Source organism: Pseudorca crassidens, chromosome 16 (genome assembly GCF_039906515.1).
Source record: "Pseudorca crassidens isolate mPseCra1 chromosome 16, mPseCra1.hap1, whole genome shotgun sequence".
Taxonomy (NCBI): Eukaryota; Metazoa; Chordata; class Mammalia; order Artiodactyla; family Delphinidae; genus Pseudorca; species Pseudorca crassidens.
The window spans coordinates 82,229,597-82,244,662 of record NC_090311.1 but is presented as its reverse complement, the minus strand read 5'-3'; the positions used below and the strand labels follow the sequence as shown (position 1 = coordinate 82,244,662).

General features: G+C 50.1%; 1 protein-coding gene across 2 annotated transcripts in view; it reads left to right on the top strand.

Moving 5' to 3' along the window:
* Positions 1-442: 442 nt before the first annotated feature.
* Positions 443-15,066, top strand: part of TRIM67 (tripartite motif containing 67) — a 52,791-nt gene continuing 38,167 nt past the window's right edge. Inside the window, exon 1 of one of the 2 annotated variants that reach the window (XM_067711104.1) lies at positions 443-2,569. In XM_067711104.1, coding sequence (XP_067567205.1) covers positions 1,532-2,569 — 1,038 coding nt within the window. In that variant the 5' untranslated portion in view covers positions 443-1,531. The remainder of the gene's footprint in view (positions 2,570-15,066) is intronic. The other variant, XM_067711103.1, reaches the window with a different exon arrangement.

Below are 15,066 nucleotides of genomic sequence, written 5' to 3'. Positions count from 1 at the left end.
CTCGCTGCCTTCCCGCCGGCCTCTTGCCGCGCCATCCGCGGCCAGGCAGGCCTGGGTCCCGGGGAATCTGCTCCGAGGGCCAAGGGGCCTAAAGTGGCCCTTTGCGCGTTCCGCCGGGAAGCCCCATTTTATAAACCCCGTGTCGTGTCCTCCCGCTGCAGAGACGACTGACATGGATCGCGGAGGGACACTCGCGACTGAAGAGACGAGATGGCTTGTGGTTCAACTCACAAGTAAAACCTCACCCTTTGACTTCAGGCTGTCCGACATTTTGTGGCTTGCATTTTTTGGAGCGACGGTCAACTGGGCTACCTCTCCATTTGTAAACAACCGGCTTTCTAGGTCCCTGTTGTCCCCCTTTTATGGCGGCAGGTGGGATCAGGGGAGTGGGCGGGAGGGATGCTGGCAGGGGCGGGGCGGGCCAGGTCGCTGCGCTAATTCAAGATGCGACCTCCATCCAGATAAAAGCTTGCTGTTAACAGCGGTTTTCTCTGCGAACCCTTAAAATTGCCCCAGGACTCCCCTAGCAGCGAGAGGCGAGCCCTCATTCGCCGAGCGGGCCCCCCTCGCCCCTCCTTTGCCCCCTCCCTGCCGCTCCTCTCGGCCCTGGAAATTACAACTCCTCGGCGCACGGCGCCGGCAGGAGGCGGCGGCGGCACGGAGACCGGAGGGGATTCCCGAGCCAGCCGGGCGCTCGCCCTCCACCCGCGGGCCGCCGCGTCGCACGGCCAAGGTCACAGGCGCCGCAGGAGCAGCGGCGGCGAACCGGAGCAGCGGGGCCGTGCTGGCCGCGGAAAGAAGGCCCCGGGGCGCGTTCGACCCGCGTCGGCAGCGGCCGCAGAGAGAGGCGAGAGAAGGTCTCCGGGCCGGCGGGGCCCCCCGAGGTAGTCGCGGGCGTAGAGGCCCGGCAGCTGAAGGCCCCCGGGTCGGCGAGAGCGGAGCTCGGGCTCCAGCGTCGGCTCCCGGGCGCTGTCCGCCGCCTCGTGGTGCTGAACCCAGCCGCGGGCCAAGAGGCCTGCTCGCCCGCCTTCTCACCTACAGATCGCCCGCACTGGCGGTGGCCACCGGCCAGGGCAAAAGGGGCCCCTGGGCAGCTGCCCACTGCACCCGAGGGGCTGAAACAGGAGAGCCAGCGAACCTCAGCCCGGCAGCCGGTCCTCATGTGGAGAGGAGACGCGCGCAGCCGCCAGCGGCGGCGCTACTGCTGATTCATCCCCTAGAGCATCTCGCAGGCCACCGCGAGGGCAGCCGACCAGCTCCGGACTCTGGCCGCAGGTTGCAGCCGCTGGTGCAGGAGCCTCGCGGGCAGCAGGTGAGGACCCGCTCTCCTTCCTCTTGCCCCCAGTCGTCCGTGGGCGGTGGCCCCAGGACTGAGAGAGGGGCGTGCCCCCGGCTTGCAAAGCAGTCATGCCCGTGTGACGCGCCCGCCTCCCCCTCACTGGTGCTAGCCACGCTTGCTCGCCTCTGCCCGTCTCCGGGGCTTGGGCCGTTCCACCCTCCGCGCCGAGCCGCTCTCTCCGCCGGCGCAGCGATGGAGGAGGAGCTGAAGTGCCCCGTGTGCGGCTCGCTGTTTCGGGAGCCCATCATCTTGCCATGTTCCCACAACGTCTGCCTGCCTTGCGCCCGAACCATCGCGGTGCAGACCCCGGACGGCGAGCAGCACCTGCCCCCGCCGCTCCTGCACTCCCGGGGCTCAGGGCTGCCCGCAGGCGCCGCCGCCGCCGCCGCGCCCCCTCCGGACCATGAGACGCCGGCTGGCCCGGCCTGCGGCGGCGGCGGCGGCGGCGGCGGCGGGAGCGCGGCCGGCGGCGACCACGCGGACAAGCTGAGCTTGTACAGTGAGACAGACAGCGGTTACGGCTCTTACACCCCGAGCCTCAAGTCCCCCAACGGGGTTCGCGTGCTGCCCACGGTGCCTGCGCCGCCCGGCTCCTCGGCCGCCGCCGCCCGGGGCGCCGCCTGCTGCTCCCTGCCCTCGGCCTCCTCGAGCTCCATCACGTGCCCGCAGTGCCACCGCAGCGCCTCCCTGGACCACCGCGGCCTGCGCGGCTTCCGGCGCAACCGACTGCTAGAGGCCATCGTGCAGCGCCATCAGCAGGGCCGCGGGGCCGCGCACGGGGCGTCCGCAGCCGCTGCCGTGGCCGTGTGCCAGTTGTGCGACCGCACCCCGCCCGAGCCGGCCGCCACGCTCTGCGAGCAGTGCGACGTGCTCTACTGCGCTGCCTGCCAGCTCAAGTGCCATCCATCCCGGGGACCCTTCGCCAAGCACCGCCTGGTGTCGCCGCCGCCGCCGCCGCGCGCGCCCGCCGAGGCCGCCTCTGCGTCTCCAGGCGCCGCCCAGGGCGCCCCCAGCGCAGGCGGAAGCTGCAAGAGCCCGGGTGCCACCGGCGCCGGAGCGGCGGGGGGCGGCGCGGCCCGCAAGTACCCTACGTGCCCTGACCACGAAATGGAGAACTACAGCATGTACTGCGTGAGCTGCCGAGCCCCGGTGTGCTATCTGTGCCTGGAGGAGGGCCGGCACGGCAAGCACGAGGTGAAGCCGCTGGGGGCCATGTGGAAACAGCACAAGGTGAGCGCCCGCGGGGCAGGGCACGGGGCACGGACGCCAAGAAAAGGGCGCTCCCCTTCGTTAAATAAGCTCCAAGTACTCTGAGCTGAGTGTTGGAGATGGGAAGGGCATGGAAGGACGACACCCTAGGTCCCCTCGCGCCTGAGGCTTTATGATTCCACCCAAAAGTCGTCTAGAATGCAGAAGCAGGACTCGTTCACTCCCCAAATTGACGAATAAATTACCTTGATGGCCCCTCTGGGTTTATGACACCTAGGGCCCCCTTCCTCCCTCTAAAAAGTTCATATTTTTTTTTCTTTTCTTTTTTCCTTTCTTTTTTTTTTTTTAAGTACAAGTGTTACCACCTGATTGCAGGAAAATGTCTGATGCCACCCGTGCTTGGTTAATCTTCTCTGAAGGCAGGAAGGATTCTATCCCAACCCTCAGTGAAGGGATACACTATCTCCCTTAGACCAGAATTCCCATCAGCTTCTAGAGCAGAAAGTTTTCTACTCTCTCAGCTAGTCTCCAGCACTTTCTAACCCCAGAATGCCTCTCAGCTTAAAGGGAAGATGTAATTCTTCATGCGCTTTATTTGAGACTTCGGGCGTGTGCCCTGTTAAGGAGGGAACCCACTGAGAGACCTTCTCTTCCTGGGACTCCAGGTGGCAGGAGTGCGGTGGAGTAAGCACTTAGTAGGACAGCCAGGCGCACTCATCGGCAGGCTGCTGAGGGCCATCTTTTCAGGGACTTGCCTGCAGGTGCCACCTCCCAAGTGGGAAGGAACAGCCGCTACAGGCAACTCGCACACACTTGTGGTGGCCAGTGTATCCTCACAGCTGACACCGAAGGAGAGAAGCCTTCAAACTCAGGGCAGGCCCTCGATCAGACCCCAAGGCAAGAGTGGGGTCAGCTTTTCTAACATTCACCTTAATTTCCTACTCAAAGGCCAGGCCGTGCAACTGGACTCACTGCCGAGGTCAGTGATCCGGGTTCTTTGTTCAAGGACTCCAACTGCAAATTTGGACGTTTATCATTCAGTATCCTCTTTCCAGTAAACTCTTACCCCACAAAGAGGCAGGAGATCTCCAAATAGCCCAACAGGAAGTATGTATTCTGACTGAGGAAGAAAAACACGGGAAAGTAAGGCAACTTGCCATGGTCCTCCCAGATCATCCAACTGGAAATGGACGAAAAGGGGAGCATAGATGGGAGGAGAAGAAGGGACCAAGCATTCATGCAATAGATGTATTACATACAGTTACTGTATAATTTCTGCTACAACATGCCTGTTGTTACTGTAACTCAACATTTTCAAACAAAAAAATTAGGCAAGAACAAATGAGGAACACTTCAGAAATCCACCTCGGAAAGGGAAATTTGCATAGTAGTTCAGAAAAGGGCGATCTGGAGTCAAATCCCTAATTCTAGAGCAGCGGTTCTCATTTGGGAACAGTTTCACTCCCCCTCCAGGACATTGCCAGTGTCTGGAGACATCTCTGGTTATCCCACTTAGGAGTTGCTACTGGCATCTAGGGGTAGAGGCCAAGGAGGCTGCTGAACAGGCTACAGGGCACAGAAAACCTCCCACAAAACAATAACCCAGAAAAATATCAACAGTGCCTCTGAGAGAAACCCTGTTGTAAGTTACACAGACCTGGATCCAAATCCCAACATTTGTAATTGACTTGCTGTAAGCGTTTAGGCGCAGTTTGAAGCCCACTGAATAATATCTAACTCAGATAATTGTTGTTGGGAGTAAGTATAATGCTGTATGTTTAGCCTCTAGCACAGTACCCAGCTCACAGTAACGGATATATATTATTTATCATTATTGTTATTATAGTGCTAATACCACCAAACTTGCAGAAAGCTATAGGGCAGCAGCAAAGAGTACTTCTTTGACCTCAGTGACTTGGTAACCTGGTGAGCACATGAGCTGGTAGTGTTTATGTTGAGTCCTAAAATAGCTTGGAGCTAAATGAGAATGTCTGCTGAGTGAGTTATTCATGTGATATTTTGTTGCATATTGCTTCAGGGTAATTGTAGCTGCCTTGCTTATTTCATCTTTCAAGTGAAGAGAGTCATTTTACAAATAAAGAACTCTTTTGCAAAGAGGCTGTGATCAATTACCAAGACAAGGTTCACATTCAGATTTTCGGAGCTGGTAAATTTTCGCAGCCTAGAAGGCTAGAACTAATTCTGGGTGTTGCCACCCAAACTTTTAGACTTAATGAAGAATGGAAACCAAAACGAGTTGAGATGAGTTTGCAGTCTTAAAAGAGATTAAGCCTCTTACCTGGAAAAGTGAGTTGGATAATGACCAAATGGTTTCAAGAACCAAGATCAGGCAGGGAAAACATTGGTCGTCCTTGATTTGGTGTCCACAGCAGTTTTATAACATTTCTATCTGAGGAAATATGGAAAGAATATGTGATATTTGCTCAATAGAGTGGGACAGTTATCTGTGGGAAACACAGCTAAGCAGAATCTAAATGTCTCAATTTAATGCCACGTCATCAGGGGACTAAGACATCCTCTTAAGTCCAGAAGGAATTCTCTGAGATACTTTCGTGAAAAGCTGTTTTCAAGAATGAGAAGTTCTGCTGTTCTCCTTCAGCAGGTGCTGTTTTTCTACAGAAAGGGCAATCATTCAGTGCTTCTTATGAGCATCTCAACTAGGGGCTGGAGATCAAAAGATAACAGAGGGAGCCTTGATGGACCCTTTGGTCTTGCTTTGTGGGCAGGGGTCTAGACCACCACTGTGAGCTGTGAAGGTGATTACTTTTGAAAGATAAACTAGTGCACTCAATTTCACACTCCCACCAGGGCAGTTTAAGTTCTTTAGTAAAACTTAAAAGTCTCTGGATTTTGTCGTTCTTGTCATCGTCGTCGTCTAAAAATCCCAGGAGCCATGACAAAGCTTGGTACACTACCAGAACGAGAATCAGGACAGAAATATTTCCCTAATATCCCTATGACTGGAGAAGCCTTAAACAAAGCTTTAATTCCTCTCTAGCACGACTGGAGCTTGCCATCTAATTAGTGATTCTTAGGGAGAGAGACATGTAAGTGACACTGAAATCTACTTTGAAACAAGATTGAATATCACTTTTCAAAAAAAAGTGTAAACACACTGCTATATTTAAAATGGATAAGCAACAAGGACCTACTGTACAGCAGAGGGAACTCTGCTCAATGTTATGTGGCAGCCTGGATGGGAGGGGAGTCCGGGGGAGAATGGATACATGTATAGGTATGGCCAAGTCCCTTTGCTGTGCACCTGAAACTATCACATTGTTAATTAGCTATACTCCAATATAAAATAAAAAGTTAAAAGAAAAAACAACAGTGTAAACACTTTGGGTCTTGGCCAAACACATTTTTAGATGATTCTCCTGGAAGAGGATTAATAATTTCAAAGAACTTCTGATGTGAAGAAACTATACGTTGTGAAAGATAGGACAGGGAAGGGAAGCTTTCCATGAGTGCTTTTGTCTTTTTGCCTATTGATTGTGGAATTCCAATTTTCCTGAAGGAAAGGGTCCAGAAGGAGAGGGTCACTGTGGGATGTACCTCTTCCTAGTGTGACATGTCACAGAATGTCGGCAACCACTGTAATTCCTGCTGGGTGCAGGACTCTGAATTAAAAATGCTTAAAAGTTGATTCTTGAACTGAGGAAGGGACCGCTGGATAAGCCCTTCCTCAGAAGTCTTTTGAGAACCATGGACAATAGAATAGAATCAAAACAAAAATCTCACTGTACCCCAGGATTACTGTTCCCAATGAGTCAGGCACTTCACAAGAGCAAAGGAGATAGTGAGGTCTAGAAATCACAGGAAAGCCCGGACTTCAGGTTAGTCCCGTGCCCCAAGGATCTGCCAAAGGATACTTGGCTTCTCAGAAGCCTGGTCCTACCTTATTTTATCAAAGAGATAAAGAAAGGCTTTTAGCCTTTAAAGCCTCAGAGGAAAGACTTCCTCTATTAAAAGAGATAACACATGAATGCCCAAAGCAGAACGTGTAATCATAACTGTATACGATCGTAAGTATACTTATTCGAATATTTGTAGTACATCATAACACAGGGAATAGATGCGCTTTGTTAAGAATTAGAATTACAGAGGTAGAGATGTAGAGATTAAATACCAACCCCAAATTCCAGTTTGCAGAGAAAAATCATTTCTAACATTTTGGAGTTTTTTCTTCTAGAATTCTATTGTATATTTATTTTGTAACTGTCTTTCTATTTTTCGTCTAATCATACCGTACAAATATCTTTCCTGTCAGTTAATGAACATCACTTTCCCGTTGTAAGGATTTATTATTTTGCTTGATCCACACCCTGATGCTGGGCTCATCTAGGTGTTTTCAGTCTCTTGCTGTTAGGAACACTTTTCAAGTTAAATCTATGCCTTTCTTCTTAATAATCTCCTCAGGTTACGTTTCTAAATATGGAGTTGCTGTATCAAAGGAGAACTGTCTTCCAGACATCTGATGAACGTTGCCAAATTGCCTTGCAAAACGTTTATACCTATTTTTTCTCCCAACAGCAAAATTATATAAAAAATTAAAAATTCCTGTAAACAGGGACCATTGGGGGAAACAATAAGGTGGATTGCCTTGTTTCTAGAAATAACTGTTGGCTACTTTCATTACATTATTGTTAGAACTATTTTTTAAAAGGGGATCACAAGTATCTAGATTTTTATATGTTTAACTACCAGTTAGTGATCTGCCTTCCCTCAAAAACTGCTTTAATAGGCATAACTAGTGCCTAAATAGCCCCTTTTGGATTTTAAGACCCCTGAAAAGACCAAGCCTTCAGGGCCCATCTAAGGCACTTTAAAAAAATTTTATTTCTTTATTTTTATTTTTGGCTGCATTGGATCTTCATTGCTGTGCACAGGCTGTCTCTAGTTGCGTCGAGCAGGGGTGTGCGGGCTTCTCATTGCGATGGCTTCTCTTGTTGCGGAGCACGGGCTTCAGTAGGTGTGGCATGTGGGCTCAGTAGTGGTGGCTCGCGGGCTCTAGAGCGCAGGCTCAGTAGTTGTGGCGTGTGGGCTTAGTTGCTCCTCGGCATGTGGGATCTTCCCAGACCAGGGCTCGAACCCGTGTGCCCTGCATTGGCAGGCGGATTTGTAATCGCTGCGCCACCAGGGAAGGCCCTAAGGCACTTTTGAGTGGGGTCTGAACAGGGAAAAAGAGGGTTAGGTAGAGAGAAATGCTTGGCAGAAATCTTCTGGGAGGTCTGAAGTCTCTATCTCTGTGGCTAATCGCTGCAAGCCGAGAGTTGCTAAACAAATCCATCAGGGCCCTCAGAGCATGCGGCGTGGAAGTATGCACCATCTGAGTGCAAGCCTGGATTTTTTGAGATGTTGAGTCCTTCACCAACTCTGAAGCTCTGGGAAATGAAGTGCATAGGCTGGCTTCTGTTCCATCTGCTGCAGACTGACAGAACCAATGGCAAGTCTGCTTAGACCCCTGGAAACGTGAGCTGACTCCAATAAGTAGTGGCTGCCGCGTCTTCTGAAACCACCCTCTGTGTTAACATCACCACTGTCTTTAAAGCCACTGGGGCTGTAACCTGCCTTGTGCTTGGATTTAATTCCAAGGAGCTCAGTAATTCAGGAACAAGTATTAGAAAGAACCCCTGTGTTACAAGCTTTGAAGTACATGCTTTCCTCATCATTCCACACATCTGGAAAACAAAAAGTGGGTTTGACAGAAGGCAAGAACCCATAACTTGAATTGCTTTTCTCTTCTCTTTGAAGATTATTTATGGAGTATCAGGGTTCCGAATTGAGGAGGACCTTAGAGATTGTGAAAGGACAACCCCATGTGACTACTGCAGAATGTTTCCTAGTGTACGCTCTGGTGGCCACTCCGTGGCTAAGCTGTTCTATTTTTAGCCTGCAGTGGGAGGTCCTTTATCTGGGTCGAGATTCTTGGTGGATAGGACCTTACTTGTGGATGTCAGTGAAACGGACTGTCCTAGAGGAGAGGGATCTCTCAATCTCTGAGACTGCCTAGAGGGGTCAGCAAGCTGGCATACCGCCTGCTTCTGTAAATACAGTTTTACTGGAACACAGCCATCCTCCTTTGTTTACATTTTGCCCATGGCTGCTTTGGGCTAGAACGGTTGCTTTTGGTAGAGTTGAGTACTTGTGACCAGAGATCGGCAGCCTGCAAAGCCGAAAATATTTACTCTCTGGTTCTTTATGGGGAAAAAAATAAAAATAAAAGCGCCGACTTCTAGACTAGGACCTCGTGACTCAAAGCGAGGTCCGAAGAGTAACAGAAGCAGTGCCGGGAGCTCGCTGCAGATGCCGACTCTTGAGACCCGCCACAGCCCTACTGACTCATGGTTTGAATTTAGCAAGATCCCTAGTTGATTCAGATGGACGTTCAAGTTTGAGAAACCTTGACGGGAATGCTTTGGGGGCTCCAGGGCGCTGGGCCCAGCACTGTAACTGTGCAAGTCATCTACAGCAGTGTGAAGTGGACTCTAGGGGGTCCCGGAGGTTTGAACCAGTCTTAATTACTCTGGGAATCTTCAGGTTCACCAAATTCTGGGTGCTGGGAGGCAATATGGTGCTCAAAGACCACCTGACCCAGAGGTGGGCGGGAACCTCTGAGGGGTGGTGGTGCTGTCTGAGCCCTCCTGGGCCAGAGCGTAGGTGACTCATGAGAAGGGAATTCTGGGCAGACGCTCTTTGCTGCTTCCCTGGGTTTGAACAGAAACGTACATACTGCTGTTTGTATCTCTGGGTTTCCTTTGGGTTTGTGTCTTCGTCGTTCTATAAAGGAGCAAAGCGGGCGCTCTGTCCACTCTTTAGGCAGTTTTAAAGGTCCTGGCCAGAGGGTGGAGGAGGTTGGAACTCTCAGAGCCGTGAGGCCTGAAGGAGCAGGAGAGAAGCAGGCAGGTGTTGCGGGGCTCTCATGAGTTCACCCCTCCCCGCCTGGCATTTCCCCTTCCTAGGGTAGCCCGGTTCCTAACAGAGACCATAAACCCCAGCATGCTCCTTTTGCACATGAGGAACGTGAGGCCGAGGGGCTTGCCACAGTTGCACAGCAATTTGTGAAATGATTCTGGAAAAACATGATCGATTCCTCCCTTGTACATTCTGATGAACTATAAAAATAACAGGATGCTCTGTGTATCTGAACAAAAACAGGTGCCTAGAGCATTCTCTAAAGAGTAATGAGGTATGGAAAAAATACAGGGTTAGCGGACACCTAGTCTAGACAGTGGGGACAGAGAGTAGGGCAACAGCCCCTCCCTTATTCAACTGATACGGGCAGCAGAAAAGGGAGATGAAAGGTTGAGGAGGACACAGTTCATCCTGTTCGGAGCAAAGAGGATAAAAGAACTTGAGTGCTGGAGGGAATCTAAGAGATCAAATGGCTCTGTCTCTTCATTTTTCATGTGGCTGCAGAGGGAAGAAGTGGTTTGCAGGGAAGAGTAGTCAAGGATCCACAAGGGACAGAAACAGGTGAGGGAGTTGGAAGGGTCTAAATGACGGATGTAACAGACGGGAACCTGGACCCCTCCACAGGAGGGTCTGGGCCTTGGTCACATGTCCTCTGAAAAGTCTATCCAGGCTGTGCATAGTTTAAAAAACACAGGTCAGGGTTGTGTTAGGGAAGTTTGGCAAATGTTTGTACTGATCCAATCTCCCAGTTCTTCCTTATCGTTTGATTCTGGGTGGTAATCCATAAAACCAAGAAGCCAATAAAACATGAGTCATCGTAGATGACAGGCCTCTTTAAAACAGAGGGTTGTGGCTTACATCACTCCATAAATAACGCGCCACCAAATGTCTGACTACCTATCCGCTGAGCCGTGTGCCCACAGGACCAAAAGTCAGCTCTGGCACTCACTGAGGGTAACTTAAAAACTGATGATGCCTCTTGACCTGTAAGTCGTTTCCCTGAGCTATGCCGCGAATGAGCACTTATTCTTCAATCGACCTAATTCCTTATTCAGTCAACACGTAAGTCTTCGGTGCCGGTATCCTACCAGCACCACTGTAAGCACCAAGGCCATGGAAGGGCATGTTCTTTTCCCTCAAAGAACAGAGATCTAGTCACAGGAGAGAGAAAATCAACACATGCATAAACAAGTAAATAAATTGGAGAATTTCGGATAGTAGTAAGTACTAGGATGGAAGTACAATAATGGGATAAAAAGCAGTTGGGCAGACTTCTTCAGGGGGAAGGTTGGAAAAGCAAGACTTGACGATTGGCTGAGAAGTAACCAGCCCAGCACACTTCTGAAGGCAGCTCGCTTCACAGGGAGAGGAAGAGCCGAAGAACCGAGAACGGGAGTTGGGGGACCCCCACTGTGCCTGAAGGACAGAAACGTGCCTTTGCAGTACAATGAAAAAGGTGGATAAGGTACAGGAGCAGAGACACAGGAAGGGTCCAGACGACGCAGGGCCTGGCAGCCCACAGGGAACAGATGGGATTTTATGGTAAATGCAAAGAGAGGTGACTAGAGGACTTTAACCTGGGGAGCGATGTTTATTTTTTTAAATATATACGTATTTTAAATGTATTTATTTGGTTGCACTGGGTCTTAGTTGTGGCACGTGGGCTCCTTAGTTGTGGCACACAAACTCTTCGTTGCAGCACGCACGTGGAATCTAGTTCCCTGACCAGGGATCGAACCTGGGCCCCCAGCATTGGAAGCGTGGAGTCTTAAGCACTGTGCAACCAGGGAAGTCCCCTATTTTTTAGAAGATCTTTCTGACTGCAGCTGGGAAATGTGTGGTAGGGGGACAAGAGTAGGGGAAGGAAGACCACTTCCTAGGCTGCGAGAGTCACTTGGGCTGTAAATATGGGGGCTTGAACTAGGAGGGAGGCAGCAGGAATGGAGAGAAGTGTATGCATTCACATGCTGCCTGGGGTTCTCTGAGCTTCTTGGACTCGTGGTCTGATGTCTTTTATTATTTTTGGAAACTTTTTGTCTGTTATCTCTCTCGATGATTCTTTTGCTCTGCCCTCTGTCTCTCATACTTCTGGGATTCCAATTACATGTGTGTTACGTTGTTTGATATTGTTCCACCGTTCTTGGATGCTCTCTTCTTTTTCCCGTAGTCATTCTTTTTGTCTCTGTTACAGTTTCATTCATTTCTGTGGACCTCTCTTTAAGTTCACTGATTCTTTCCTAGGCTGTGTCAAGTCAACAGATTAGTCCCTTTCCATCTTCTCAGTTGTCCTGACCCTTCCCCAGCAATAGGAAGCCTTGAATGGTCTGGACCCAGGCCTGTTTCCTGCATCTTCTCCAGGAAGATTGGGTTTTTTCTTTTCCGTATCTCCAGCCACGTGGGATCTTCACTTTGCTCGGGGGGGAGGGGAGGAGTGGCTTAAGGTTTTTTTCTGGCGGGGATAAGGGTCCTGGTAGGGCTTTGTACTTTCCTGTGGTGACTGTCACATCTCTCCTTCAAGCCAGCTCTGCGGTGCAAATGTTTCCCTTTTTTAATCTAGTAGGCACTTTAGATTGTGCAAGTGGTCAGGTTCCACTTTTCTCTTTGGTCGCTAAAATGCTTAGAGCCAAATATTTTGTGTGTACACAATGGATGTGATTATGTTATAAATTGTGAGCCTCATTTCTGGCTCCATTTTCTGCTCCCACCCTTGGTTTTCTTTCTTTTAAGTTATGCAACCTTGAATTCTGTAGACCCTTGCAAGCTGCCTTAAATCCCTTCTGAACTAACTAGGTTAATAAATAAATGAGTCGCCTGCTTGAATAAAACCACAGGGAACAAAAAACTTCTGGAAAACCTCATTAAAGTAGTCCCCTACTGGGACTTCCATGTTGGTCCAGTGGGTAAGACTCTGCCCTCCCAATGCAGGGGGCCTGGGTTTGATCCCTGGTTGAGGAACTAGATCCCACACGCATGCCGCAGCTAAGAGTCCGCACGCTGCAACGAAAATCCTGAGCGCCGCAACTAAGACCCGGCGCAGCCAAAATAAATAAATAAATATTTAAAAAGAGGGAAAAAAAAAGATAGTTCCCTGCTTCTGAGCAGTGCCCAGTCACTGTTACAAAAGCTGAATACTGTTTGAAATGTTCAGATCAAGAAACAGGGACTTGCCCAGTCACTGGGACACATGACCGTTCCCTTCTCCCTTTTAGTCCCTTGTAATAAAGAAACTCCAAAATGACTGTGCTTGGTGTTGACAGCAGGATCATGTGTCCGGGTTCACATCCTTCATGCGAATATCACCACATACCTCCGTTCGTTTTGAGGGTGTGATTATCACCTCTCAAACTGGCTTCCTGTACGCGGATTTGCAGCTTATCACTGATGAATATTTGTCCTCCACACAGCCAGGCAGGGTTCCACCCCTCTAGCTTGTTGGGAGTATGAAGGTGTTCAGAGGGGAAGTCAGGGCACGTTAAGGCCAGAAGACCCTGCTGAGGGGTGTCAGGAACCACAAGAGCTTTGAGATTTTTGCCTGTGTACAAGCTAACATATGCTCTTGCCGCGGTACATGGATGTGGGCAGATGTGAGACTCCTGGGTCAGAGTTGGAGAACAGTTTTATCACTCACGGCAGCAGCAGCAGTCAGAGAATCAGCATGTCTGTGCCATTTCCCGGAGCCCAGTTCCCCCAGGGTGATGTGAAGAGAGCCAGATGACACCCCCACACACAGTAGGTTGCATTACAGAAGAGAGGAACCTCAGCTCAGGGAGGCTGAATCTTCTGTAAGATGCAGTGAGCACCGAGCTCTTCGCTCCAGAGGGAGACAGCAAGTCCAGTTCCCAAAGTTGTTTCTGCAGACATCCTTGGAAAGATAGCCAGAACAAAGAGCAATCAGTGCCTCGCTGACAACACTTGTAAAAACCAAGAGAGCAAAGTTATCTTCCAACAGGAAGATTAAGTCAAAACGCAGGTAGTTCCTCAAGTGGTTTCTGCTTGTATACGTTATGGGTAACGTCTCCAAGCTCCTCTGGTTCTCCGAACTCCTTGCTTCGGTTGGGGTACCCAGACCTCGGGGTTTTTCTGGATGGTGATGGTGGTGAGGAAGGTGGTGGAATGTCTGTGGTGTGGGCCACAGGAAGTCTGAGGACAGCTAAGGTGGCTTTCATTCCTGAGTCCATTTGTCTCCTCTGGCACCTGAAGGACACACAGCATCTCATGACTCTGTATGATGCAACTGAAACGTTCCACTGGACGAGCATGCCTTGGGCACCTGCTGTAACCCACAGGCTGTGCCGAGGGCTGTGGATGCACTTGAAACAGGCTGCAGGGAGCTCACAGACGCCTGGAAGAGGGGATGATGTTACTCCAACCTAATGTTTGCACAAACAATATAAAAAAGTGGAATAAGTGCCACAGTTGTCACGTGAATAAACTGATGAGGGACGAGACAGGAGAAGGAAGTTAATCCCGCCTGGAGATTTGCAAGGGGAAGGGGAAGGGGTAGTGAGCGGGAGGTTAAGCAGGAGATGGTGTCTGAGCTGGGGTCGTGAATGATGGGTAGGAGTTTTATTAGTTGGGAAAGAAAGGAGAGACTTCAATATACAGCACTGTGTGAGATGTTAAAAAAGATACTGAAAATCGAGTTCCTACTTCAAATAGCTTCTTATCTGCTGGTCGAGCACCAGGGATGAACGTACATTCACACGAAGCCGAGGGACCTTGAGAACCACGACACCACTTCTGATAAAAGTGAGGGAACTTGAAATACCCATCCTTTAGCATCTGAGACTCACAGAAAACATTCGGGATCTGGAGAGAGTGGTGAGAGAACGATGGGAGAAATGGATTCCAGAAGCCACATGTAAAGGGACAGCTAGCTTGAAAGCCTAAGGAAGATTTAAACGTTGGCTTCATTTAAATTTCAGGGAAGAACTGGGGTAGGCTGGCTATAATCCCTTTGAAGGTTCTTGTAAATTTGCTTTCTTTTCCCAGGTTGTTATATTTATCCTGTTTGCCAGTAAAACCTGGCAGCAAAACCCTTTTGAACATCTCGATTTGCTTTGCTAAGTTAAGAGGAGAAGGGGGCCAAAAAAGAAGTGAGGAAACTGTATGGGAAAAGAAGGAGTAAGGCAACGGCGGAAGGAACTTGGGAAAAGGTTGATAAAGACGGCGATCTTGCACTGGTCATTAGCTCTAGCCTTTTAGATGGACAGGAGGGCCCGTCTCTCCATTTCCTCACAAGAAATAAAGAACAGTACCAGAGCGCAGATAACTGGGGCTAAACCCTAAGTGTAAGTGGGCGCAGAGCAGAGTCAGATCGATGGCAGACTGCAGGGACGGCTGTACGGAGGGGATTGGAGCTGAGCTGGGTTTCAAAGTGCTGGGAGGATTTGCAGAGGTGAAAGGAAGGAGGTATCCAGACAGGAAAGGAGAGTGTCCTTTTCTGTAATTTGATCATGGATAGAAAGCTCTAAGACACGTCCTCATGATCGTCACAAAAACCATCCTATTATGGTTGCCGGTGACTGGAGTTGGCCTGATCCCAGTGAAGAGGCAGTTTGGGTTATGGGTGATAAAAAACA